Source organism: Aspergillus ochraceoroseus (assembly GCF_002846915.1).
Source record: "Aspergillus ochraceoroseus IBT 24754 chromosome Unknown P175scaffold_10, whole genome shotgun sequence".
Classification (NCBI taxonomy): domain Eukaryota; kingdom Fungi; phylum Ascomycota; class Eurotiomycetes; order Eurotiales; family Aspergillaceae; genus Aspergillus; species Aspergillus ochraceoroseus.
Window position 1 is genome coordinate 151,064 of NW_024468485.1, and position 26,031 is coordinate 177,094.

General features: G+C 48.6%; 11 protein-coding genes across 11 annotated transcripts; 2 read left to right on the forward strand and 9 right to left on the reverse strand.

The window, feature by feature from the left end:
- Positions 1–2,419: 2,419 nt before the first annotated feature.
- Positions 2,420–2,938, reverse strand: P175DRAFT_0504709 (uncharacterized protein). The gene is made up of 2 exons (XM_040897931.1): positions 2,625–2,938; positions 2,420–2,588 (listed from the first exon to the last, which is right to left on the reverse strand). The coding sequence occupies exons 1-2, from the start codon at positions 2,804–2,806 to the stop codon at positions 2,582–2,584; spliced, it is 189 nt and encodes a 62-aa protein (XP_040748806.1). The 5' UTR covers positions 2,807–2,938; the 3' UTR covers positions 2,420–2,581.
- A 666-nt stretch (positions 2,939–3,604) lies between these two features.
- On the forward strand, positions 3,605–4,398 carry P175DRAFT_0512162 (putative membrane protein; the record flags this gene model as incomplete). Its single annotated transcript, XM_040898641.1, has 4 exons — positions 3,605–3,812; positions 3,873–4,089; positions 4,154–4,287; positions 4,340–4,398. The coding sequence occupies 4 exons, from the start codon at positions 3,605–3,607 to the stop codon at positions 4,396–4,398; spliced, it is 618 nt and encodes a 205-aa protein (XP_040748807.1).
- A 30-nt stretch (positions 4,399–4,428) lies between these two features.
- On the reverse strand, positions 4,429–5,288 carry P175DRAFT_0519077 (uncharacterized protein; the record flags this gene model as incomplete). The annotated part of the gene is made up of 1 exon (XM_040899086.1): positions 4,429–5,288. One exon carries the CDS (start codon positions 5,286–5,288, stop codon positions 4,449–4,451), a length of 840 nt encoding a protein of 279 aa, XP_040748808.1. The 3' UTR covers positions 4,429–4,448.
- A 172-nt stretch (positions 5,289–5,460) lies between these two features.
- On the reverse strand, positions 5,461–8,180 carry P175DRAFT_0466354 (exosome nuclease subunit RRP6). Its single transcript, XM_040894908.1, has one exon. The coding sequence runs from the start codon at positions 8,044–8,046 to the stop codon at positions 5,698–5,700; it is 2,349 nt and encodes a 782-aa protein (XP_040748809.1). The 5' UTR covers positions 8,047–8,180; the 3' UTR covers positions 5,461–5,697.
- A 182-nt stretch (positions 8,181–8,362) lies between these two features.
- Positions 8,363–9,249, forward strand: P175DRAFT_0504711 (TRIAP1/MDM35 family protein). Its single transcript, XM_040897932.1, has 4 exons — positions 8,363–8,461; positions 8,565–8,602; positions 8,674–8,744; positions 8,850–9,249. Exons 1-4 carry the CDS (start codon positions 8,421–8,423, stop codon positions 8,934–8,936), a joined length of 237 nt encoding a protein of 78 aa, XP_040748810.1. The 5' UTR covers positions 8,363–8,420; the 3' UTR covers positions 8,937–9,249.
- A 226-nt stretch (positions 9,250–9,475) lies between these two features.
- On the reverse strand, positions 9,476–11,920 carry P175DRAFT_0512165 (phosphatidylinositol N-acetylglucosaminyltransferase; the record flags this gene model as incomplete). Its single annotated transcript, XM_040898642.1, has 5 exons — positions 9,476–9,811; positions 9,879–9,967; positions 10,023–10,484; positions 10,561–11,695; positions 11,786–11,920. The coding sequence occupies 5 exons, from the start codon at positions 11,918–11,920 to the stop codon at positions 9,476–9,478; spliced, it is 2,157 nt and encodes a 718-aa protein (XP_040748811.1).
- A 21-nt stretch (positions 11,921–11,941) lies between these two features.
- P175DRAFT_0535750 (uncharacterized protein) lies at positions 11,942–12,463 on the reverse strand (the record flags this gene model as incomplete). The annotated part of the gene is made up of 2 exons (XM_040900255.1): positions 11,942–12,007; positions 12,344–12,463. The coding sequence occupies 2 exons, from the start codon at positions 12,461–12,463 to the stop codon at positions 11,942–11,944; spliced, it is 186 nt and encodes a 61-aa protein (XP_040748812.1).
- Positions 12,464–12,685: 222 nt separating this feature from the next.
- On the reverse strand, positions 12,686–15,879 carry P175DRAFT_0504713 (mismatch repair ATPase MSH2). Its single transcript, XM_040897933.1, has 2 exons — positions 15,776–15,879; positions 12,686–15,703 (listed from the first exon to the last, which is right to left on the reverse strand). The coding sequence occupies exons 1-2, from the start codon at positions 15,797–15,799 to the stop codon at positions 12,887–12,889; spliced, it is 2,841 nt and encodes a 946-aa protein (XP_040748813.1). The 5' UTR covers positions 15,800–15,879; the 3' UTR covers positions 12,686–12,886.
- A 172-nt stretch (positions 15,880–16,051) lies between these two features.
- P175DRAFT_0486883 (DNA replication factor Cdt1 C-terminal domain-containing protein) lies at positions 16,052–17,813 on the reverse strand (the record flags this gene model as incomplete). Its single annotated transcript, XM_040895648.1, has 2 exons — positions 16,052–17,353; positions 17,441–17,813. 2 exons carry the CDS (start codon positions 17,811–17,813, stop codon positions 16,269–16,271), a joined length of 1,458 nt encoding a protein of 485 aa, XP_040748814.1. The 3' UTR covers positions 16,052–16,268.
- Positions 17,814–18,387: 574 nt separating this feature from the next.
- Positions 18,388–19,181, reverse strand: P175DRAFT_0504715 (uncharacterized protein). The gene is made up of 3 exons (XM_040897934.1): positions 18,948–19,181; positions 18,717–18,805; positions 18,388–18,565 (listed from the first exon to the last, which is right to left on the reverse strand). Exons 1-3 carry the CDS (start codon positions 19,057–19,059, stop codon positions 18,395–18,397), a joined length of 372 nt encoding a protein of 123 aa, XP_040748815.1. The 5' UTR covers positions 19,060–19,181; the 3' UTR covers positions 18,388–18,394.
- Positions 19,182–20,070: 889 nt separating this feature from the next.
- On the reverse strand, positions 20,071–22,114 carry P175DRAFT_0535754 (uncharacterized protein; the record flags this gene model as incomplete). Its single annotated transcript, XM_040900256.1, has 2 exons — positions 20,071–20,235; positions 20,297–22,114. The coding sequence occupies 2 exons, from the start codon at positions 22,112–22,114 to the stop codon at positions 20,071–20,073; spliced, it is 1,983 nt and encodes a 660-aa protein (XP_040748816.1).
- Between the last annotated feature and the right edge of the window lie 3,917 nt (positions 22,115–26,031).

A 26,031-nucleotide genomic window follows, 5' to 3' on the forward strand; every position in this document is an offset into this window, starting at 1 on the left:
TGGTATCATTAATATCTAAAATAACTAGATGAAGCTGATAATAATACCCATCCAAATCCCCTCCGATGTTTTGTCTATTCTCTGTACTTTGACCTGTACAGATCCACCTCCACATCGTAGATTCTGTACCTGAATGAGCCCGAGTCCACCATGGCTCGGCACTCCACCAAGACCATCGAACCATCCATGTTTCCATCTAACCACAAATCCACCCGAGGAAAAATTATCCTCTACCTAAATTATCATAATTAAAGTAATACAAATACTCTCCAGCTAAGTAGATTAATTAATATAATATAATTTTAGTATTTGAATAAATGGCCTTCCTGGTCTTTGATCGTCACAATCAGGCTCAAGTGTTGCAAATATACCTACTCCGTTCAGAAATCAATGGAGCTGCCTCTTCGCATTTCCTTGATTGGGGTTAGATAGCATCCTCTCACGCCTTCAATAGGATACCCTGGTAGTAGGTATCTAGATAGCTTAATACATCAACAACGAAGGTACTACTATACGGATGACCGTCTTCCGCCCTTTTTTTTTTTTTTTCTTCCCTCAGATGTCGTCAGGCTGGGATAGATAGTCGAAACCGCGATGACGATGCAGGGTGCAAGGGGAATTTCCCCATCCGCCGGTGCCACCCAAAGGTGGTTGCACGTACCTCATCGGATCATAGTTTCCGTCCTAGACCAGAGGAACTCCTACTCATAGTAGTAGTAGTTAACTACCCTAGGGTAGTTAGTTAAGTTGTGAAAGGATGAAGACCTTGAGTTTTGGTGACTGAGTTTTGGCTCTCGAGTCATGTTTTCCGCATCCATGCAGCTTAGTGCCAGTTACCCCTGGCCCAGTGTGTGCACTTGCTCTGCCAGCCGGATCAAACTTGGGATTATTTACTAGGTACCTAATTTAAAATAGCGGTTGTACTGCAGACGCACCTTGGGAATTAGTGTGACAGGCTTATGCAGAGTGGGATATGTGAGATGGTGGACACGGACAGGCATGGTTGGCGGTTATCAGGCCAACGGCGCGAGCTGCATCTCAACGATCCCGAGGGGGGGGGATTTCGTACTACACGCAAGCAGGGAGTCGGGTAACGGGAAAGGATGAGCCGTTTTTTTTTTGTGGTCTCACGGACCACCTGGGTTAATAGTTAATGATTACTCCGTACTATCTCTGCATAATCATCATCTTCTTCATCATGGAAAAAGAGTTTGAGTTTTCGGTATCTGTCAGTAGGTATCCGGCATTCTCTTGTCATCTGCACCTGGCATCCTTCAGCCTCAGCCTCCATATAGTACCGACATTTGAGCTTTTCGTCATTCAGGTATGTTAGAATGTGGGTTGAATTATTGGTAGTTAATATTTTAGATGATAACTAATGCTGGCCCACCGTTCCTTGAAGTTCCACTTGCTGCCCTGCACTTGTTGAGAACCTGTGCTCAAGAGGGCCGGATTATTGTTTCCCCTGAGTTTCAGGTTTCCTCCACGAAGAATTACCGAGGACAAGAAATATTAAGGAATCAACTTGATTATTTTATAATAATAATAATAATAATAATAATAATAATAATTACAATAGATAAAGTGTTCATCCAGTGTGAAATACACATAATCCAGGTGCCCTGATCAGGGGCCGGTACCTGCGTTAAAATTAATTACCCGCAGCATAGTTAACTAGCAGCCAGATTTAGGTAAGTCGCTTCCAAGTTCCAAGTTGGAGAAGATGCAAGACACCTATCTAAGTAATATCTAAGTAACATCTAAGTATGGCGTATGTCTATTATTGGGTAATTGTTCCAGCAGGAGCCAGGATTCTGAGGTCTTCTCTTGAAATTAAATTCAAGTTCAACTTGCAACCCAGATGTTTCAGGAATCAGGAGTCACCAGGTCATCTGTTGTAATATTATGATTCTACTAGCCTTAAATCCTCGCTACGCTCGGCGGCTTGTTGGGGCATATGGCAAACTAATAGTATAGTCTTAATTATAGTATGATAGCCACTATATTAATGTAAGTATGGAAGTTAGAATTAAAATAGGCATTAAAGTAGATATTAAAGGAGGTATTAGCAGGCATCGAAGCAGGCATTAAAGGATGTATGAGCAGGCATTCAAGTAGGTATTAAAGCAGGTATTAAAGCAGGCATTCAAGCAGGTATTAAAGCAAGTATTATGTAAAGCAGGTATTAGCAGGCATTAAAGCAGGCATCAAAGCAGGCATCAAAGCAGGCATTAAAGAAGGTATTAAAGCAGGTATTAAAGCAGGTATTAGCAGGTATTGAAGCAGGCACTAAAGTAGGTATTAAAGTAAGTATTAGCAGGCATTAAAGCAGGCATTCAAGTAGTCATTCAAGTAGGCATTCAAGTAGGTATTAGCAGGTATTAAAGCAGGCACTAAAGTAGGTATTAAAGTAAGTATTAGCAGGCATTCAAGTAGGCATTCAAGTAGGCATTCAAGTAGGCATTCAAGTAGGCATTCAAGTAGGCATTCAAGTAGGCATTCAAGTAGGCATTCAAGTAGGCATTCAAGTAGGTATTAGCAGGTATTAAAGCAGGCACTAAAGTAGGTATTAAAGTAAGTATTAGCAGGCATTCAAGTAGGCATTCAAGTAGGCATTCAAGTAGGCATTCAAGTAGGCATTCAAGTAGGCATTCAAGTAGGCATTCAAGTAGGCATTCAAGTAGGCATTCAAGTAGGCATTCAAGTAGGCATTCAAGTAGGCATTCAAGTAGGCATTAAAGCAGGCATTCAAGTAGGTATTAGCATGGTAATAGCTTATAAAAGTAGATAATATAGGAATCTCCATAGCTAACAGGTTAACCAACATCTCCAGGTTCTACAGCACGGAAAAGATGGCCCTGCGGGCCATAGTTCTTCCGAACCGCCAGCGCGCGTAGACCTCAGCACGGTGTACGGGTCATACCACGGGTGTTTGAGGGGGACTTTCATATATTATTTAATATTCTATATTTACCTTTCACCTTTTATATTTTTATATTTTTTTATAATTTATAATCTTTTAATAATAATGGACCATAATCTGACCCAATTACTGGTAATTATTATCAATTTGAATTTAATATTCCACATAATTTATAAGGTGTTCAATAAATTCCTTGATCATTCAGAAATATTGAATGATCCTCTAATTTACATAGCATAATAAACAAGCACGATGAATGTACATGGGTAGATTTGCACGGAACCATGGATGAGTCCTTGCAAAATGAAGATTAACATTCATATCTTCAGAGCGGGTCAATAGGTTCATTCAGGTTGATCCTTTTCTTCGCACGTCTCCTCGAGGACATCGACCCCACCATTATGTCTGTGTTGATTCAGGAGACGAGACGGGAGAGGGAGAGGAGAGGACAAGGAAGAATATCTCTTTCTCCATGGAGTTAAGAAGCTCCGGGAGGGTTTCGCTTGATGACTCCGAGAGATATACATCATAATACATGTGCTCTAGTCACCTAACAGTTAACTAGTTAGTTAGTTATGGAAAGTCATCCTCAAGCACTGACCAAAAGAAAAGGTTCAACACAAACTCAATTCACCCCTATACCTCACCTATCGATGTTTCTTACCTCTAATTTCTTTCATCATGCCGTCCAACCAACCTCGCTCACCCCAACTTTCTGCTAGTAGAGCCTATTTGCTACTCTACAACATCACCAGTGCTATCCTTTGGCTCCGCATTCTTCTCATCGTTGTGACATCCCCCTCCAACCCTTCAGTCTACACACTCGTCGAGCCATGGACTAGATGGACCCAATCTTTAGCCGTGGTGGACATTCTTCATGCTGCTATGGGCAAGTTTAATTGGGCCCCTCCCCTTTTAACCAAAAAAAGGTGCTAGCTAACTGTTATAGGCATTACTCGAGCTCCGATCTTCACCACATCCACACAGATCTTCGCTCGCACCGTCCAGGGTTGGGCTATCAATTGTGGCTTTCCAGGTGTGACAGCAGCATCACCTGCCTATCCAGCCATGCTCGTTGCATGGTCCACAGCAGACACAGTACGGTATGTGTACTTTGTCGTGCTGTTGGTAGGGGTGCCAGTCCCAAGTATTTTGAAGTGGCTGAGGTGGGTGGAACGCTATATCCCGTCACTCGGCCTGAAACCATTGTTAACACAGTTTAACAATCAGATCCTCTCTCTTCATAATCCTCTACCCTATTGGGATTGGAAGCGAATGGTGGCTGATGTATAAAGCTACCTACGTAACAACCAGCCCTGTCGTAACAGGCATATTCTACTTCTTTCTAGCTCTTTACGCCCCAGGTACGTGCTCATCATAATTACGGACCATGATCATCGCACACTAACAAACCAGGTATACCCATGATGTATTCGCACATGCTTAAACAGCGGCGCAAGACATTGTCAAATTGAAGCATACTCGTTTTCATTCGCAGATATATGCCACTTCCAAAGAAAAAGCTTCAAGGATCCCTCGCAGAAAGCATCCCCACGTACCACAGTCCCAACAACACCGTCACCTCTGGCATTTCTGGTGTACCACCTCGACACCACGGCACTTCCTCCGAAATCAGTAACTCCCCCGCATCTTTCCCCCGCTGCACAGCGACCAGCCCTTCATCGGTAAGAATCCAACCAAATGAAGCCCCGTGCTGTCTCATGTACCAATTCACTCTTGCCAATCCCTCCAGATACGCCTCGCGGTCAGGCTTCCGCATCGCCATCCCCGTCCTCCATCGCCACGATGGCAGCAACACCCCAGGAGCACGGTTGGATGCTGAGCTAGCCACCATATCTACATCCAGAAAACTGATTTCGGGCCAATGCACAGCCTCATCATACATGTCATGTGCTTCACGTTCCATAGTCACGGCCGTCATATCATCCATCTGTTCCGTAGCCGCGAGATACGCGAACCCCGCCCGCAAACTGCACTGGATCCTTGGCTTCACTATTTCCCCAAACTCCATCGAGAGACTATCTGTCCCGATAATGCTTCGTGGCGGCGAAGCTGGGAGGGGATCCGCACGGAGCTGTACCTGATTCAAAAGACTCGCATACTGCGCTAGAATAGCATCGACGTTGAACTCCGTCCATGTAGAGATAGTATGAATATCTGACGCTTGGTACGGCGGGTTGTCGACCTCGTTCACGTCCGTAGGCCCCATCGAGTGCTCAGGGAGTGCTAATTGGAGGTACTCGAGCAGTGACACTTGAATGTCCTCCGGCCCGGGATCTCCGTCGCCTTCGACCTCGCCTTCAAAGCCTTCTGTTTTACGGACGTGCGGTATAGGGATCTCCATGGCTTGTGTGCGTCCAAGGAACAATTATTTCCTCTCTACTTGGGCCTGTGGCGACATCGTCCTTTCCACTGTCTCACCGATCTATGGTTCATGCAAGGAGCCCCCGTTTCCAAACGAGTCATGTGATCGTCGATGGCTCTAACACGAGGAAAGACACGGGCTTTGAAGAAATGCATGTCATTTATTCATCTTGGATAAAAGTTTTATTTCATCTGCTTCTACAGACCGGGTATCGCTATGCGTTTAAATCATGTTTTATCCAAGCCCATCAATACCACCCATAGACCTATACATTGATCGGGTGGGATGGGTAATAAAACGCCCCTGTATCATGCAGTCAACCAACCATCTTGAGTTTGTTACATTGAGGATCCGAAAAGAAAACATCGCAAACAGGTATCGAACGGCATCATCTGAAGGTAAAGCTCTTTCCAGGCACTTCCCGCTTCTGCTTCCGGACTCCAGACGGCGCTTCGAGTGCCTTTGCGTACGGGTTGAAAGGTCGCTTTTTAGGCAGCCCCGAGGTCTGGGCTGGGCTGGCATTGAGAACAGAGTCCGCTGCATCATAGTTGAACGGTGTTGTTGTGTCCTGTTCAGCTTTAGCAGTTTGCTGGGCAGCCTTGTCCTTGTTTTTCTTATCCTTTCTGCGCTGTTTCTTGGAGGGGATTGTTGAATCATCGACGTATTCAATGGGGACTTCGTCAAGCTCCGGTGAGGGGGATTGCGCTTCGAGTTCCTTTGCTGCTGCTGCTGCTTCTTCTTCTTCTTCTTGTTTCTGTGTGGCTTTTCTCTTGCGGGGGCCACCAAGCTCCTTCACGGTGAAGATCTTCTTGCCTTCCTCTTCTGGTGCTGGTGTAGGCGTGGGTGTTGGTTTTGGTGGCTGCTGCTGCACAGCCAGCTTCTCGCGGGCCTCGGAAACTGTCTTGGGCAGAGGTGGCAAGGGTAGGGAGAGTCGAAGGGCCTCTGCGGATGCCACTATGGAGTATTCAGGGTGGGAAAGCTCTTCCGGGGAATCGAGCACGGCACCCCAGAATTGGGATACCTCGCAACGGGCGGCAATAGGGAAATTTGCCTCTCTTGTCGTGGGAGGGGGCGTCAGAAGTCCCTGTGCAGTTTCGGCAACTGAGTGTGCGTTTGTCCTTATTGGCTTCACGTATACATCGCGCCATTCGGGTCCGGTAGCACCCTCGGCTTTGGCCTTCTTGATGATTTCCAGCAGGTCTGGGGCGCGATCTTTGGTGATTGGTGTCACTGGGGAGAGCGTTCTAAACAAGACGCCTAAATCCATAGGCATAGCCTGAGAAACGCGGAAAAGGACGTGCTTCGGGAACACACATTGCACGCCTTCATCCTCCTCTCTGGCCACCCGGTCACGCCATTGGTGCACTGCCTTAAGAACGGCAAACTGCTCCTTGCTGAAGACGGCAGGATTGCGCGTCATCAAATCGTACCAGCCATTTGCGCCTTGTCCAGTTGGGGCATCGTAAACGGGGCGCTCATAGTACTGTAGCGCTTCCCTCTTGGATTTCTCCAGAACGTAGTCGATAAGGTCGTTTTTGGGAGTGGAGTGTTCAAGAAGCTCATTGCGCAGGTTATCATAGATGTAGAGAAGATAGTGTGTATCGGAACGGGCATAGTCGAACATGCCCGATGGAAGAGGTCGAATTCGCCAATCGGCCATCTGGTACCTTTTATCGGCCTCAAAGTTGACAAACTTCTGTAGGAGGAATTTGAGGCTACGTCTGGGATAACCCAAAGCACAAGCGGCATGGTAGGTATCAAACATGCCGACCACGTAGAGTCCCAAGTCGCGCTGCAGCCAGATGATATCCATGGTTGATCCATGGAAGAGTTTGATAATGCTGGGATCGACAAAAACTTCATTGAGCATCTGAAGCTCCTCTCTCCACGGCTTGAGCGTGTCCACCACCCAGTCTTTGCTTCGGGTGCTGATTTGCATTAGCGACACAAGGCCATAGTACGAGTGTACATCATGGTGTTCCAAATCGACGGCAATCTCTTTCGCGGACTTCAGCTCCGCCAGCATCTCCTTCACTCCCTCTAAAGTGTCCACGAATGTCGCGGTTGTTGATTCAAAGGGCAGGTAGTCGATCGCAGGCGACGCAGCATATGTAGAGGCCGGGAACTTGGCAGCCTTGATCTCCGTCTCGTAGGGGTTTCTATAGCACAGCGTAGGGCCAACTACCGCCAGAGACTTCTCCAAGGGCTCAATAGCATGCGGTTTTGTCTTCAACAACGGCTTAAATGGCTCAGAACTCAAGTTATCCACAGCGCGCTCGAACTGCAGTTGCGGTTTCGGAATCTTCGACGGACCGTAGTCGTAGATGGTCGGGAAATTTGACGACGACGCTTTCTTGACGGCTTTCTCTTCAGCTTGCTCCTGCTGTGACGGACTCAATTTCTTGATCACCCCGGTAAACTCATCCAGGCATGCATCCGCCTTCTCCAACAGCGCATCGATCACATCAACAATGCTCCGCCAATTATCCTCGACAGAATCTTCATCCGATAACACCGGCGCAGAAACATCCGTCCCGGCAGTGGCGGCTTTCAAAATCGACGAAGTCAACGATAGCAGCCTATCACTCTGCTCATCTAGCGACTCTGTCACTTCTGAGCTCGATGTCCGATGGAAATTGAGGTCCTCCGCCGATAACTGTCCAACGGTGCGGGTTACCTGCACGAGCGACGACGTCAACCGTTGCTGAAACGGCGGGAAATCAGCAGCTGAATCCATCGCGAACAGATGAATTAGAACCGACACCAGACTAGAATAGTTCTTTTTTTTTTTTCTATCTGTTTCTTTCTTCTTCTTCTTTTTCTGCTTGCCGCTGCTGTTTCTGCTTTCTCTCGCGCACGCGCGAATCTGCAAGACACGGCAAAGAAAAAAAAAGGATAAATTTAAGTAGAAAAATAAAACCCGGCGGGAAAGTGGAGAAATCATCGGGCCGGAGATGAATTAGGTCGAAACCAAAACTTAGCCGACCGCCTTCCATAAGAAGAGAATCTCCAAATCCGCCTCCGATTTTCTGCTGCATTTACTTTCTGTATCTCCAACAGTTGCCTCGTCTCTCTCTCTACCTCTATTTCTCATATCACATCCTATCCATCATGGCAGCGTCTATAGCCCCTGAATGCAACGATATCAAAGAGTAAATCCCCTCCCCTTCCCCCTCTTCCTTCCTACCAATATCTCCAAATTACAAAACCAATCAAATGATACTAAGAATTGATCTCCCCCCCCCCCCAAAAAAGGAAATACGATACCTGCTTTCTCAAATGGTACAGCGAAAGTAAGCCAGTCACCTTCTCTCATACTACAACAATTCCCGAACGCGAACTAATCTGAAAACTGAAATAAAAGAATACCTACGCGGAAACACCTCATCCAATGAATGTGAAGAGCTCTTCACAAAGTACAAGTCCTGTCTGACTGTAGGTGTTTTTCGCCACTTGCCAATTCCCCTGCGCTGCACTATATTTTCGGTTGGACATTTGCATTGCTAGAATCTCAAGCTAACACTATCTCACAATATATAGAAGACACTCAAAGAACGAGGAATCGATGCGATGCTCGACGACGCCAGGAAGAGTAACCCGGAAACCGATTCTGAGCATAACCGATGACCGTGAACCTGAACCTGAACCTGAACCTGAACATGGATCTTTGATTAATAAGGTGCAATGACTAGTTAACTAGTTAGAAAGCTCCTGTCTCTGCTCTAGAGACCGCTCTTTCCTTTTCCGATCGTTCTTCTTCCGGGGAAACACGACAGTCAGCAGCGCCAGCTTGTTTCAAAACTATACAGCAACCCTCTCTCTCTCTCTCCTCTGCCCTCTGCCCTGTGTGTATGGTTGACTTCGCTCGGAATACAGATGAACTCCCTGCTTCTGTATGTGTGTACATACATATTTTATTGTATACTATGCGATGTCCGTGTACGATTATATTTGCGTTTTTGAAAGGCGTTTTTTGGTTTATACCGTTTATTTAGCTCTATCATATACTAATATATATATATTTCAAGGAAGAAAGAAATAAAAAATTAAATATATTACTATACTATTTGCAATGCGATGCAATACAATCCAAAACGAGGAAAAATTAAAAGTAAAAGAGAAAGAGAAAGAGAAAGAAAAAAAAACATAAGACTCGTTCAGCATGATTACCGGTGCCCTCGTCTTCTCTGATCCCCCTGTCCGAACCCCCCAGGAACCTTGATGAGTCCGGTTGCCCCGGGACTAATCCCCGACGTTGAACCACTGCTCCCACCGCCCGTTTTTCGGGGCTGCGTTAACTCAGACCACACCTGTACCAGTCCCGGACGGACATCGGGGAGCATGCTATACTGCATGCTGTAGAGATTGCGGCGGTGGATCGGGGGCACAAAGCGGCCTGTGAAGAGACAAAAGATCACCCGTGGGGAGAGGTAGTGTTTTCGGAGGCGGTGACCGAGTTGGAAGTACTGGTCAAACATGGCCCTTAGCGTGAGAGGAATAGACTAGTCCCGTTAGTTGCTGCCTTGAATAGAATAATTATACAGTGATGGGAGAAAAGACGATTCATACCTCGAGATGGATATAATGCACCACGGAGTCGGTGTCATCGCCGGAGGGTGAATTGTGAGGTTCCTCACGGAGCTCGAATCGTATACCACCTAAAGATCAACTAGTTAGACAATTGAAATCTTAATGGTCTGGAAATAAACGAACCTGGTAGCCTTCGGGAGTCCTTGACCCGCAACATCAACGCAAAGAGAGGGAAATGGTTCAAAAAAGCCAGACAGGTATCGAGGGCCGCCTTGAGCGAGATGATCAACATCCGCGCGGAAGTGAAGGCTAGGTAAAAGACAATGACGGTCGGGAGAAGGAAAAAAAGAACGGTGAATAGAATGGTTCCAAGGAGCAGTTGGTCGAGGTCATAGTCGCAGGAGTCTATACGATTGCGAAGCACGTTTCGCTTTTTGCCACGAAACAAATGGAAGAGTGAGATGATGATGGTCAGCTGCCAGTTGAATATACGGGCGGACGCAATGTAGAACGAGTATATATGAACAGTGAGAATAGACACAAGGTCTGAAAATAGAGCTATTGGCATGCTAGCTCCGGCGAAGCTAGAGCATCCGATAACGTAGATAACATGGGGGAGATAGGGCTGGAGGTTGGCAATGCAAGCTGTACGGGTTAGTAAAGGGGTTGAACCAAGAGAAAAAAAAAAAAAAAAAAAAAAAAAAACATAGAGAAGACATACCTGCCCAGTTCTCAATCACCCATAAGAAAAGGTCGCCTAGGAATGCAGCAAGTTCATTGTTCAGCTTTAAGCCAGCCGGCCAGTCCATCAGCCAAGAAATAGTTCGTTGCAAGCCCTCGACAGTCCAGCCACTAAGAATAAAGTTGATCTGATATGCCACCCAGTTGGCATTATCCATGATATACGACCCCAGCGCGATGCCGATAATGACATCGTTGGCGACAAGCCACAAACTGTTATAAAACCGAATGTAGTGCGCGTGGTAGGTAGTCACACTTTCCCAGTCATCTTTTCTTTGCCGTAACTTGACATATTGAGTGGGCCAGTAACAAAACTGCTGGAGCCGAATATCCACCTGCTGAGCCGTCGCAGATATATCCTTTAACGCCGCCGCATCAGGCCGGGCACGCCACTCCAGGATCTGTAAGACGATGTCGGCGATGGAACGATGGAACACCAATCCTACCACGAATATGCGGGTGACAACAGGCCAAATCCACTGCCAAAATACATAAGACACGCCGAGAACAAAAAAATCCCACAGAGTAGTCGCAGACTCGACCACACGCTCAGAAACACTCATGCTCCTCTTCACGCGGATTCCGATGAGACTGCTATTCTTCTCGATTAGCTTCCCCATTTCATATGCACAATTGACCTGGTTAACGATGAACGGAAGCGCCTGCTCCTTCTGCGACGCAACGTGCTTGACGACGGTGTGGAGCTTAAGTTTCTCAACCAATTTCTGGGTTCGGGCTTTCTCTGTTTCTTCCTCCGTATCTATCTTGCTAGAGACCACATCCAGTCTATTCGCATTATGCACTTTGTCCTCCAGTGCAAGGGAAATAGGGTTAAGCGACATGTACTCCATTCTCGTTGGGTCTGGGCGATTGAACATAATAACCTGAACCGATAGATTTGTCCCTGGAGGACAGTAGATTCGCGGGACCTTGCTGGAGGGATGAGTTGTTACAACCAGATGCGACGGAGTGAACGCTGTGGGTGGATCTCGCGGATTGGTCGAGCCTAGAACATGCATTGAGGACCGTCCACAAAGCCCAAAAATCCGTGGGACAGGGTGAGGGCTATTGCGGAAGAGAATTCCCGCTCGGAGCGCATTGTCAACATTTCGAGGCTACATCAACATGTCCAGAATAGAGAGTCAGTCAATCCATATGCCCCGTACATTGTTAAAAGAAAAATCACACGCCAAACAAGCACTTACCTCGACATCTTCCAACACGGCCAGCACAAACAGATCCAGCTCCGAGTTTCGCCAGCCGACAATCACACCCGGCGACGACGACCTCGGGAGATCATATGGCCAGAATACCCGTAGTAATCCATCACTCATCTGCATGTTGTCATCCTTCACTCGAGTTTAAAACGAGCCTCGGCGGCGCAATTGTTCCCGGGCAGAGACGCCGAGATGCACGTATCGGGGGTGCTAGTTAAACATAATCCATCAGCACCCAATTTATTCCGAAGCCTTTTTTTTTGGGGGGGGGGGTCTGTGGCATGCGGAACATGGCATCTTGCGCGCAATCAAGATGTCGATGTGGCTGGCGTACCTGGATACCCTCTCTAGTGGCTAGATAATTTATAGGAATGACGAGCAGGAAAAAGAAAACGGAGAGCAGTAGGAAGCCTTTCGCGGTTCTGGTCTGCAAGATAATATGATATTAATTCTTTGTTAGCGGTGTTGAAATAGATCGCGCGACTCGTTTTAAGATAGCTGGACCTCTGGGGGGGGCGGGGGTAGGAGTCAGCAAGAAAGACGCACCACAACGCCGTGGTCCCAGGCAAAAATCGCCAGTTCGTACAGCCGTGTAACAAGATCCCACCTCGCGGTGATGTAGCCCGCTACGAAAATACCGAGGGTGAGGATGGAAAAGGGGTGCATGAATTAAGCGGTTGGCAGGAACGGACCAGCTGCGGTCAATTCGAGGACATAGCGCGGGATGAGAAAGTAGAGTCAATTATCGCATGAGAGGTTCAAATGAGAGAAAGGAGAGACGAGAATTAAAACGAAGCTGCAAGGGAGAACATAGCTCTGGATAGTAGAAAGACAAGTATGGATGCAATGTTGTTCAACTGATTTTATTTACTCTGAAAGCGTCTGGACCGTCGCACGTGATTCAGATATCAATCTACTATGTACAGAGTAGTAGAAGTACCAATTGGATATAGGAATATCAACATATCTCAGCAACAGGTCTATCTGTAGAGTTCAATTCCCTGTTCATCCCAAACGCCTCCCAACCGCTACAACCCCGAAATGAAAAGAAACAACCAAATTCCCACTCTATTTTAACCCGACCTCCTCTTACAAAGCTTGGATACCCTGGAAAACGCGGTTTTCCTGTAATTTTGGGTCGCTGTTCACCAGATCACGCATGATCTGGCGCTTCTCCTCCACGGTAAGATTCTTGCCGGGAGCCTCGATGGCGTCCTTCCATCTGATCAACATGGCTTTCAACAAAGCGCTGCCTTCGTCCACTTCCTCTTGGGAGTATTTATCAATCGCCATCGCTGAAGAGTTCTCCGACGGATGCGCAGAAGTGAAATCCTCAAGCTCCTCGGCCTTCTGCCGAGCCATGTTGACCACCTTCTCTGGGAACCGAACCAGCTCGGCCACGTGAATACCAAAGGATTGGTCGCAAATGCCGGGCTCAACGCGGTAAAGAAGGGTGACCTTCTGCTGAGCCTTCTTCTTGGACTCTTCTTCCGCTTCGGCGCCAGTGGTGCCGTCCCCGATAAACGCAACAACGTGCAAGTTCTTGACAGACTTCGGGTATCGGTCTGCGAGGGCTGTCAATTCATGGAAGTGGGTCGCGAAGAGACCAAAACAACGAATCTCAGTCACAATGTGCTCTGAGATAGCCCAGGCAAGACCGAACCCATCGTAAGTGCTAGTACCGCGGCCCAGCTCGTCGACGATAATAAGGGACTCCGAAGTGGCGGATTTGAGGATATTAGATGTTTCCAGCATCTCCGCCATGAAGGTCGAGACGCCCTTGAGTTGCGAGTCGCTAGCCCCCACACGGGCAAGGATGCAGTCAAAGATAGTCAATTCTGCTTCGGAGCAAGGCACAAAGCAGCCGGTTTGGGCCATGAGAGCAATAACCCCGATTTGACGGATATACGTCGATTTACCTCCCATATTAGGACCGGTGATAATCAGGAAGGATGATTCATCTCGAACCAGGGATACATCGTTCGTGATAAAGGAGATATCGTCCTGCATTTCCATGCACGGGTGTCTTGCCTCCTTCAGAACGGTATTCCCTGTGCCTCGAGGGTGGATCTTGGGCCGGACATAGGCTGTCGGAGCGTGCACGGACGCGTGTGCGAAGCTCACAATCACATCGAGATGTGCCAGCACGCCAGCCAATTGCTCCAGGACGGGGCAATAAGAAGCCGCCACGTTGACAACTTCGGAAACCAGCCCCGTCTGGGTACGGTTATAGTTGGAAGAGAGTTGGTCGTGCTCCCGCCGAAGAGCCTGCATGGTCGATGTGGTGAAATAGACTCCGTTCTTCTGTGTCGAGCATTCTTGGTACTGCTTCTTATTACGAATGCAACCGGCTTCGTTGCGCGTTAGTCGGAAGCACCAGCCGTGCACTCGGTGGTTCTCGAGGAACAGCTTCTTGTCCATTTCCTGGTCGAGGTCTCGGGCCACGGACCGGTGCTCCAGATACATGTCGTGGCGCAGCTTGTCCAGCTTCTTGCGGATGATCCGTAGACTGTCGTCGAATTCGGGTTTGATGATGAATTCGTGATTCTCGAGGGCCTCCAGATCCACGGTCGTTTCCACCATTTCTTCCAGCTTCGCCAGACTATCCGAGTGGCTCCGCAGTGTGGTGGTATACTCGCGGTCAAGCGGGGTCTGATACTGCTCATCGATGACGTTCTCCAGCGAGCTGATAAACCCAGGCAAACGGATGGCAACCTGGTAGACCCGCACCACATCCTCCAGAGTTGCCTGCTTCCGCTGAAAGCGCTTTGCCAATCGATAAAGATCCGGGATGGAACGCAGGTGCTCCTCCTGCATCGTCTGGCGCAGCTCAGTATTCACAACAAACGCCTCGACAAGCTGCTGCCGCTTCTCGATCTCCGCCAGATCCATCAACGGCTGCTTCAACCACTGCGCCAGCAACCTACTCCCAACGGGCGTCTTGCAGTGATTCAACAAGCCAAATAAACTCATCGACTTGGCTCCGTCCCGCGGACCAGGCATGAGATTCAGCGCGCGCAGTGCCGCCGCATCAAGCTTCATAAACTGCGACAAATCATGCTGGTACAGCTGGTACTGGCCGAAATTCGTCGGATCCGACATCACCCCCAGGTACCGAATCAAGGCGGACGCAGCACCCATGGCCAGCTTCAGCTCCGTCTGCGGCAGCGTGCCCGCGGAGCGATCATCCCTCAACAGCCTCGTCAAATCCTGCTCGATATCCCGGACGCCAAAATCCACGGCGGGCCGCTCCGAAACGGCAATGCCACAGTTATCCGCAATGGCGCGGACCTTGGCCAGCTCGGCATCCTTCCTGTTCGCATCCATTTGCACCAAACACTCCTTCACCCCTAACTGGATCACCAACGACTCAAGGTTCGAGTAAACATCATTGTCCAGGAACTCGCTCACGCCCAGCTCGCGCACGCTCGCATCGGCAAAACAAACCCCGACATTCCTGGCCTCCCCGGCCCTTGCGGAGATCTTCACGGCCAGAATAATCGGCGCGGAATCCATCTGATTCAATCCGCCCCCGACACTACCCAGCTCCTCTTCCACATCTTGTAGATTACCGGGACTCGCCTGCTTCACCCGCTTCCAGTGGCCCTTGCCCGTGCCGACAGAGCCCCAAATCTCAACCCGCTTGTTGAGTCGGAAGAGCGCCTCGCGTAGGAAATTGCGGAATACCGTCACGCTCATGGTCACAGAGGGGAGACCGCCCGTTTCGCTCCGCCCAAGGTTTCGCAGGACAGAGGTGGTCTTGTACACTGTGCGCGCGATGAACTCGGCCTCAGCCCCGTGGGCCGAGTACCAATCGCCGCGGTCAAATACGCGGATCGTGTCATTGCTGTTATCTTCGGCGGCAAGGGATCGGTAGAATCGAATGAATCCGACTTCGTCGTCGACCTGTTTGTACTTGAGTTAGAGACGGCGAATCCGGCGGACCGGGGTGATTGCTGGTTGTCTGCTTCTGCTTACTCTGAGATCTGGCCGGGAAGACATGATATGATACCAGCAAGTCTCTCCTATGATTCAAGGGATGACTTGGTCTGCTGGCTTGCGTCTGATGCTGTCTGTTATGTCCTGTAGTGGTGATGTCGAGCTCTTGATGCTTGTTCCCCGGTCTATGTATTTCGTTCTTGGCGCTCGCGAGAACGCGACACGCTCACGTGATCTCGCGTTGGACCGCGTCCCTACAAAGTGGTTTTGGACCAATCACAATCTTATAATACATACCTAATAGTCAAAAGAGATGCAGCTCAAGACGGATTCATTAATTACCTAGTAACATATATTGTCATACAGAGATAGAGATGCAACGCTAATGCCACCATACAATTCAATCACTGGAACGCTGAGGATACATGCGCCAACCCGCCAGACGGGGTATCAAATCAAACAAGCGAAGACATCCAGGAGCCGTAAGAAAGAGAATAGAAATATGCGACGAGACCCGAGTAAAACCAAAACATTATTTGGAAGCAGATTCTTCCCATCCAATCTTCAACTGGGACACCTTGGCCCCAATCTCTTTCGGTTGCACGTCGCGACAGGATTTCAAAACGACGGACTTGAGCTGGTTGACATTAACGATGCCGACCCAGTGCCCAGCAATGTCCTCGCGAGAGAGTATCTCGATACAGGCTTCCACCTCTTTATCAGAAATAGGGTTGCGTGTGGAATCCTGCACGTTCTGGACAATGGTCTCCAGACAGAATGGAGTCCGTTGCACGGCCATGCGAGCCAGAGGCCCACTGCCAACGTATCCGGATGGCCTCAGCAGGGCCAGCACACCGGTAACCTCTTCAATACGCTCGGCCGCAGCACGACGAAGCAGCATCTCCTTGGACGGCGGGGGCGGCAACTTCGCCTGGCGGAGCTGCTTATTCTTAATGCGATCCAAAAGTCCCAGCCGACGAGAAGCAGGCTCATCCCGGGCTTTCGTCGCAGGCGCTGCAGAATCACCATCCACGGCCTCCGCCCGAAGCTGATCCATCTTCAGCTTAATAACCCCGCCCTTCAGATCTTGCAAGCGCTGCTGACCCTTCCGGAACTCCGTCAAGGGCGTCAATGACTCATGGATCGAAGCAAGTCCGAGCGTCGCCAAAAAATCGACACCGCTCTCCTCACCACCAGCCGAAGCCAACGCCCTCGCCCAGAGCAGATCGACTGTCTTCTCGAACTGCGTCTGCAGTTCCACCTCGTCAACCGGCTCCGTTCGTCCTCCAATCCGTTCCAAACACACGCGGCCCAGTCCATGATTCGCAAGTCGGAACCCAGACGACGCAGTCGCACACCCCTTTCCCCAGACCCAGATCAGACGCTGAAGGTCCTTACCCACCACCTTCCGCTTCTTCCATAGCCGCTCGACACTGTGTAGAAACTCTCGCAAGTCTGCCGGGGCTGCGGCACCACGGTGCGCAGCGTGAATCGTCAACGCTTTTAAAAATGCCAGGTGTAAATCGAGCAATTCCTCCACACAAGCTGGGCGTGTAACAGAGACGGGGGCGGCGAGAGTCTGGGACTTTTGCGAGGAAATCCGTGGTGTCGTCTTGGCTGTAGCACGTTTTGAGGGAGAAACAGGGCTGTCATCATTATCATCATCATTTTCTTCTTCTTCTTCTTCTTCTTCTTCTTCTGCACCCTCCTCCTCTTCCTCGTTCCTCACGGAGCGCACAGAAGTCGACGCATAGTGCCCACTCCGCGGTGTCGACACAGACAAAGTACTAAACCGCAGCGACTTCGAGGGCGTCAAGCTGCCCTGATCTCGATCCTGAACGCCACCGCAGTCGACATTTTGCAGCTCGTGCAGTTTCCGTTTCTTGGCCGGCGAAACAGGGAGACTGCCTTTTGTTGGTAATGTTGTCGTTGTTGCAGGGCCCTTCTTTCCATCGACTAGAGACTGCCGGGTCAACACACCGGGTTTGATCGCTCTTGCAAAACTCTGGATGCCGGGTTGCTGCTGCTGTGCTGCTCGAGCGAGGCAGGATTGTCTAGTGGAGGTGCGTCCTGGCATCGTTGTTTCCCCCTCTCGATAAAATTAAAATTAAAGTATGCTTGATGATTTAACAGGAAGGTAATATATTGTGAAAAACGTAAAAAAATGGGGAAGGAAACAAGCACTTGTAACGTTGTCTCTTTTTTTTTTCTTGAGAATCCAGGATGATTTGATGGGCGGGTAAATTTCACAAGGGGGATTTTTCTGCGGTGGAGCGCGTCGCGAGCATACATAACGCGTTTTGGCGTTTTGGCGTCCGAGTCTTAATTGAGTTGAGTTATATTATTACGCTCATCACGAAATAGTACGGTAGGATTTAGGTATTGAACAATTTGGAAGAATAGCAGGACTAATTAAGAGATTACAAGTCGGATGAAACTGACTCCAAAACTAAAAGAAAAGAAAAGAAGAGATACAATGAATATTCCATCACTCTGGTGATCCATCTCTACTGATACTCGGAATGCAGCATACCACGGATCCACAGATTAACTATGTAACTATTTATGCATAGCTCGAAGTTGTACATGTAGTGTACTAGGTAGGAGACTTCACATCAAAAAAAAAAAGAAAAAAGAAAAAAGAACTAAAAACCCCTCTTATTTCTTCCCACCAAACCATCCAGACAAGCTACTTTTCGCCTCGTCCGCTCTCTCTTCAACCTCACTCCGCACCTGGGACATCTTCTCCTCTCCCTCCTGACGCAACTCATCCAGTTTCTTCTTCCCCTCCGCGGTGATATCGTCAGCTTTGGCGCGGATGTTATTTCCCTAACGGATAGTTAGTGAGTAGGAAGTTGATAACTGCGCAGCATTTTTGTCCCGTTCAATCCATCATATCACGTACAACCACCACCACCACCACCACCACCCCAATAAAAGACCAGGAAAAGAAAAAAAAAGAATAAAAGGGGTACCATACAGCCTCCTCGAGATTCAATTTCGTCTCCACACGAGCCCTTTCGGCGTCTTCAGCCCCGGGGACCTTGTTGCGCGCCTTATTGGCATCATCTGATATCATCTCACATGTTAGCATCATCCACTGACAGATCTCTCATTACACCCCAAAAAAATTTTAAAAAAAAAAAAACAAAAAATGAAGAAGAAGAGAAAAAAAAAATAAGCGATGTGTTACTAAGGAAAAGACTCTTACGTTTCATAGCATCCTTGGCAGCTTTGGGATCTCCGCCTGCACGGTAGAGATAATAGGCCCCGGCCCCGGCGACTGCCACTCCCAGATACAGACCGGTGCGGTTCCCAGACATATTTATTTCGCTTGTGTGGAATTGAGGGATTGAATGGATGGAGTGATTGCTCTTATTATTATCTTTTTTTTTATTGCCAGGTCATTGAATAGTAAGTAGTTAGGGATGTAAAATGCTTGACTTGACGTTTCCTTGCATATATAAGATAAGGTTACTTCTTTGATGACCTCCTGACGTCACTGGACTCGTTCCATGGCGATCGAGGCTGAGAGGTCTTCGTGATTGGACCCCGTGAAACCTCTGGCTGGGACCCGTGAGATCATCAGAAGGTCTACTACTACTACCTCATGCCTGATCCTTAGCATCTTACGCAACTACGAGCCCAGACTTCCCCGAGCGATTAAAAGATTCAGTCATCGACCGAAAGGACATATAAGAGATGTATAATTATCAACAGAACCCGAGCAATTAACCGAAGCCACACGGGTAGGGAAACTCCGTCCAAAACCTCGTAGCTGAACCCGAGATTGAGGCCGGGGGTATCTTCATGCACTATAAACAAACGACCGCAAGAAACGCCAGAACATGCAGCACACGAACACTCGAAAAGGAAACACCCGAACAGAACTGATTTGATATTGAAGAAACCCCCGTGGAAATCCAGTTCACACATGCGTTATTCATCAGTCATGACAAGTCATCAATATCTTCCGCAACCCAGCGGTATATGTAGTCAAGTAACGACAGACCCAGGATCTAGAACTCCCATGTTACATCCAGAGGAGAGTTGTGATCGACAAAAAAAAAAAAAAAAAAAAAACCGAGGGAGAGACACATATAGAGCTTGGGAGGGGGGGGGGAAACAATAAAAAAGAAGTAAGTTGAAGGAGCCAAGTGGTTCGTATAATACAACCCTGGCTTCGATACAAGGAAAATAGAGACAAGGAAAGAATCGACATAGATGGCCTCGAATGGGCTTCTGTTCAAATTTCAAGAAGCCGGCAAGACCGAAGCCCGAGTCTTGAGAGCCGGATATAACCTATTATACTTCGTAAAATTCAATGGCCCTGTTTACACGAGAAGCTTTGTGGCATTCTTATTTTCACTCGTGGCAACCGCGACAAGAGCCTCGAGTCTGCCCATTCCGGCCTCTCGAGACGAGTTGTTCAAGAGGTCAGAACGGTGATCATGTTTAGTGTGGTACGCGTCAGTGGGGGGTGGTAGAGGAGGGCAAGGCTATATATAACTTTCCATCAGTAATCCGACGCAACAAATTATCTGGGTTATAAGGACGTACTGTTTGTGACGTATCGGATGAAAAGGGGGGGTGATGGGGTTCGGGGTAACCATTGTTCTGAACAATGGCAGGATGGTATTCAAGAGACGCTGTTGAAGGGGTATGAACACCCTCGCTGCTGCTTGAATCTTCGGGGCTTGTTCGTGTAGCTTGCGAGCTCGAGGTCCCAGTGCTATATGTGGAACCATGACTGTGATGACCACGGTACTCGTGAACCCGTTGCTGGTATGAGGATGACGGACGAGAGCCAATGCTGTGGAGTTCTGAGATGGTTTGCTGGCTCCAATGTGACGCATCACGTTGAGGAATGGGTTTATCTCGAATGTTCAGGCCGGTCAGATTAGTATGCAGTGACATATCCCAAGAGACATGGCCTCGTCGGTGGCCTGGTCCAGAAATAGGGGGAGCTGGTCGACTTGAGGGCTGCGAATAGTTGAATCCACCGCCGAAATTGTAACCTGGAGGTGGTGGAGGCTTTGCTTGAGTGTCAATCTGCATTGGACTTGGTCCTCGCAGCGGCGGGGTCAGAGGCCGTTGAGCAACCACTTTGTCAAAGCTCTCGATTCCAGGCAGTCGCGGCGGCTGATCCGTCGAACCATTGGGCCCGAATGCCATTGGGAAGCCTTCTGGGCCATGATAGTGACCAAGACCACTAGTAGCCGGTCGGGCAACGTTCGACCAAGTTGATGGATGCCATGTTCTTCGCCGCAGCTCGGCGTCAGTCACAGTACGACCTGTTTCATCCCGAGATATCGAGTAGTTGGTATTGACAGGGCTGGCATAAACTGCTCCTGGAGTTGTGTAGCCTGTTGAAGGGTACCCTCCTGGGGTGTAAGGAGCAGCTTGATGCGAAGCAAATGGATTTGCCCCCGAGGGAACAGACAGGCGGCGGGCAGCCGTTTTTCCATCCCAAAACCCTGAAGCATGAGATGCTGCAGACATGGGGGAATGAATATGAGGACTGCCGTTAGGTCCGGCTGCGAACATGTGGGATGGTGTGTACGGAGATCCCACTGGCGGTACCGGGTGTGCTCGAACTTGACCGGGAGGTGTGGAAGGCGTATCCATCATTGGGTCAAGGGCCAGCCTGGATCTTCCACTCGCATCATTTGCCATAATCAATGGTGGTGGTCTCCGGCGAAGCTCTGGAGGCTGGCTAAAGGTTGAGGCGGTTGAGGCGATACTTGAGGTGGACAAGTTCCTGCTATGTCCCCTACTGTGGGCACCCTGACTACCACCCGTGCCGGCCCTGGCTCGGCCCTGGGGGCGCACTCGGTCGGTCCGGATTTGACGCTGGAACCTGGTTCCAGTAGCTGCGAGAGAATCGCCCGGGATTTCCTCGTTCACATGTACAGTCTGTGCGTGTTGTCGCAGATTATCAAGCCGGGAAAATCGACGGGAGCAATGGCACTGAAACGGGCGTTCTCCAGTGTGCTTTCGGATATGGCGAGCGAGGTGTTCGCTCCGGGTGAAGCTAAGGTTACATGGCGGGAAGTCGGTGCAGTAGAATCGTTGTCCCTTTTTCTTCTTCGACGGTGGAGCATTCTCTGTGTGATCCGCATCATGATCTGAACCTTCTCGATCTCCATCCGAATCCGCCTGGATGGTCTCATCCGACTGAACACTTCCTTGCGACCCGTCGAGATTATTTACATTCAGCGACATTTTCTCATCCTTGATGACGCTCGAGGTCTTTACAGGGTCTTGTGCGGCGGATGTGGGATTCGGGCGCGGGCGGGGAGTTGTGGGAGTTGTCGCATCCTCCATGACGCGATCCGCGGGCGAAGAAATATTATTGACAGGTAGAAATGAAGACATATTGACAGCGAGGGAACCCTCGGTATCCACCCTAGGTCTATGTACTAATTTGTGACGGGGGATGCTCCCTCGGCACACAATCCCGACTTATGTTTCAGAGGACGGCGGTTGGGGTTTCAAGAGAGAGAAACGGAGGACGGTCGCAGAATGCGGACTACTAGAGAGGTTTGCGCAAGCGATGTAAGCAAATGGACCATAATATTTCCTCGGGCTGTGACGTCTAGCAAGGGATAAGAGATATGGGCAATAGAAGGAGACGTCTGATCGGAGTGGGTTTTTTTTTCCCCGTCTATAACACTTACAAGATAGGGCAAAGGAGTCTAGACCTCCCCCCAAAAAAAAAAGAAAAGAAAAGAAAAAAAGAAAAAAAGAGAGCTTCGAGCGAAGGGATAGAAAGTGAGGAATGTTGGAAGAGTGTGAGGATGACGATTCAGATGAATGCCTGACGAGGATGGCGAAGCAAGGGTAGGTAGGTGGTACACGATAAGTGGAAGAGAACAACCATTAGTACCGAGGACGCATCTCACAGATCCAAGTTTAGGAGAAAAGAGTCATCCGAATGAGGGGATAAAGCGAGTAGGAAGGAGGAAAAGGAGTAAAGGATGAGAAGAAGAATGTGTGTGAGAGAGAGAGAGAGAGAGAGGAGAGAGAGAGAGGAAAGTTGGTGGACTCGATCGAGGGTTCCAGTGGATATCGAGTCCTAGTTGTGGGTATGACAGAGAGTAATTAAGACACCGGACCAGCCAAGACCGCAACCAAATCTAATACTGGACGACGGAAGAGCAATGATGTGAGATGAAGCATCCAAAGAGAAAGGTGTCCAGTGCCTGAAAATGATGGATCGACGAAGGAGGAAGGAAGGGGGCAAATAAAAATAACAGTGAAATCAGATCAGTCCAAACGGATGGTTATTAATAGCCAGGTGATGTACAGGCACCAAGGCCACGATGTTGATAGGGCCGTACGGCAGCCAATGTCAAGAAATAAAAGAGACGGAGGGAGAATCTGAATGATCAGGCGGGAGACTGAAGAGAGTATTAGAAAAAAAAAAAAAAAGAAAAAAAGAAAAAAAAAGGACAAAGAAGAGAGATGAAGAGAGGTTCTGAGGGGGGGGGGTGTGTGTATGGTCAATCGATCTCGGATATGGTGTTGATGGATAAGGTAACTATGTGTGGGAGGGGATAAGAAGAAGAAGAAGAAGAAAAAAAAAAAAAAAAAAAAAAAAGAGGCCAAAACCGGGGGGACAAAGTAAGGATATGGACAGGGCTCGATGGAAAGGAAAGAAAAGGAACTAAAGGTAAGTATGGGAAGAGGAGGAGAAAAGATGAAATGTAAGAGAGAAAGAGACGAAAGTAATGACGGCAACGCAGCCGCCGCGAGAGTTGAGTACGACAAGTTGTATGTGGATAGGCGGACGGAAGGAGGAGGTGATGACGATACGGCCAGGAGAGCCGAATACTAAATCGTCCCGTTCCCAAGGACCCGAGGAGAGTCAAAAATGGTAAGGAGAGGGGGGGAGATGGGAAGCTGGTAACTCCCTCCCTCCTCAACAACGGTTTGGCGGGCGGCGAAACGAGGGGCAGAAGGAGGGGAAGAATAATTACCTGATTATATATAGTATATCATTAGTAGTGACTATACAAGTTCATCTAGTTACCTAGTACCTAGATTGATTTCTTTAATTGTATATATTCTATAATATATGGTAAGTAAACCTTCTTTAGTTCCAGGTACTGACAAGTGGTCCGGACCGACCGACACGGATCATAGACTGACAAGAATCAATTCTCCGTACACATAATTATAGTTAACTAGTCACATAATTAGATAGCTAATTAGAACTTACAGAAATCATAGAGAATACTCCGTACAAAGAATTCCTTTCTTACCATACAAGCGTTCGTATGAAACCCGTATCAGGAACCCAGCGCTTAGCCTTAGCCCTCGTCCATCGAGATGATCCCAAGTACATGCCTGGATGCACTTGTTTTGAGGGTCAAAATGAATCCACCTTTCAAAGGTAGTAGTACTCCTTTCAGAACCATTTGGCTGGCTGACGGCAAGAGTCGTGAGAGTCTCGACCGCTTCTCTTCACCCAGGATCCATGGTTTCATCCTTCCAGGGTCCTTAGTGGCACGCCGCATTTTCTTAAAACCCTTTTTTTTTTAGCCCTCCGGAGTGCTACTGAATAGTTGAGGCACCAGGCACTGAGGGGGATCGAGTACTGGTGGGACCCAGATCGGATAGCATTTCCTTGTCAATTATGGGACGCTGTTTTTCTTTCTGGTATCCATTCAGAAGCCCCACGATTCTGGTTTGATGAAAAGTCTCCCCAGTCCGTCTTTCCCATCTCCCTTCCGGAAAGAATCAGTGGTCCCAAAGATGGGCGTTCAGCCGACGGGGCGCGGTGACGTGAACCACTTGGGCTCGGGCGTGGCGGAAGCAGGGCCCTTTGTTCATGAACCTCTGGTAACTTTTGACTCGACATCAAATAACATCCAGCTTCCCTGTGCAAGAATCACAATAGCCTGGTGATCAAGATCGATCTCGATCGAAACTGCGAGCTGGAACGGTCAGGGTGCTGAAGTTGGATGCGGGAGAGCACTGACTCGGAGGAGAGTTACATAAACCAAGGCCGGCATTCCGGTATGGATTTCCAACCCGTCCAGAACTTGTCCAGACACCAAGAGAAATACGAAGACCAGGTCGCAAAAGGCCGGGGCACTTCCGGGACTTCCATCCTCTCCATGATAGGTGGTGAAAATTCCCGTTTTCCCCTACCCATGCAGTAACTATATGCAGGAGTACCTTACATTCGGAGCTCGTACAGCCCACACATCTTCTCCTTTTGTTATTCCTGCTCTGTTGGCCTCAAATTTACGAATAAAAAAAGTCCTGGGAGAGCTGATGCCAGTTCTTTCCCGCAAGACGACGGAAAAGCTTGTTCCTGGTGCTATCCACGGGCCCGAGAGGCTGGAACGAGATACCACTGCCGCATTCAGGACATCTCGAGATGAGCTCCACCAGGACCATATGAAGCTCAGTCAAGAGGGAAAACATGAGCATGGATCCGGTAGCAACTGAACTTTACAAGGAAATCTAAACAATACCTTTGATTCTCTCTGCGTACGGGCCCGGAAATCGGTGGAAGCTTCATTGCATCTATGACACTACTCAAACATGAAGAGTGGATTCGATACCACATTCTAGGAAGATGATGTGATTCACTACTCCAGAGGTTGCAGTCGCTTTACCTTGGTCTGAGTCGATAATATTCATGATGAATGATGCTTTGTAATTACAAGAGCATACAGACGGAGGACATAATCGAGGTTTACTTTTTACCTGAGGAACCTTGCATAAAGATCCAAATCTTATTCCACTGCGTATATGTGAATATTCAATATAGACTTTCACCCAGGCTGTATGTCCACCCTTACATACAAACTCAGTATATGCGTATCAACTAGATATGAGCTTATGATAGCGTCATCTTGAATCTCCGACGTCTAGCGATACCCTGATCAATTCTCTCCACGAATTGGCCCCCTTACACGCAATCCATACCTCATGATATACGTACAAACCACCCTCCCTCCAACTCAAAGAAGTCTCGTCAAATCTCCATATTTAAAATACTCCTCTGTAAGTCATCATCCATCACCGGTCGGCCCATGATACTTAATATCTAACCATGGAGCGCTTGCAGATTTGCAGGTAAAAGGTACGTACGTACGGCTTGGGGAAAATTGCCATCTGCAGTGACCCAAGACCAATGTGGATATCCAGTCAGCACGACAAAACATTTGGATGGAGAAAAGGGCCGAGATTGGAGAAGCAAGCAAAAACAAGAAAATTTCGGGCGGGAACCAACCATGCCACCAGAATGATAGTTAAATTATTTCGCCTCTCATTCT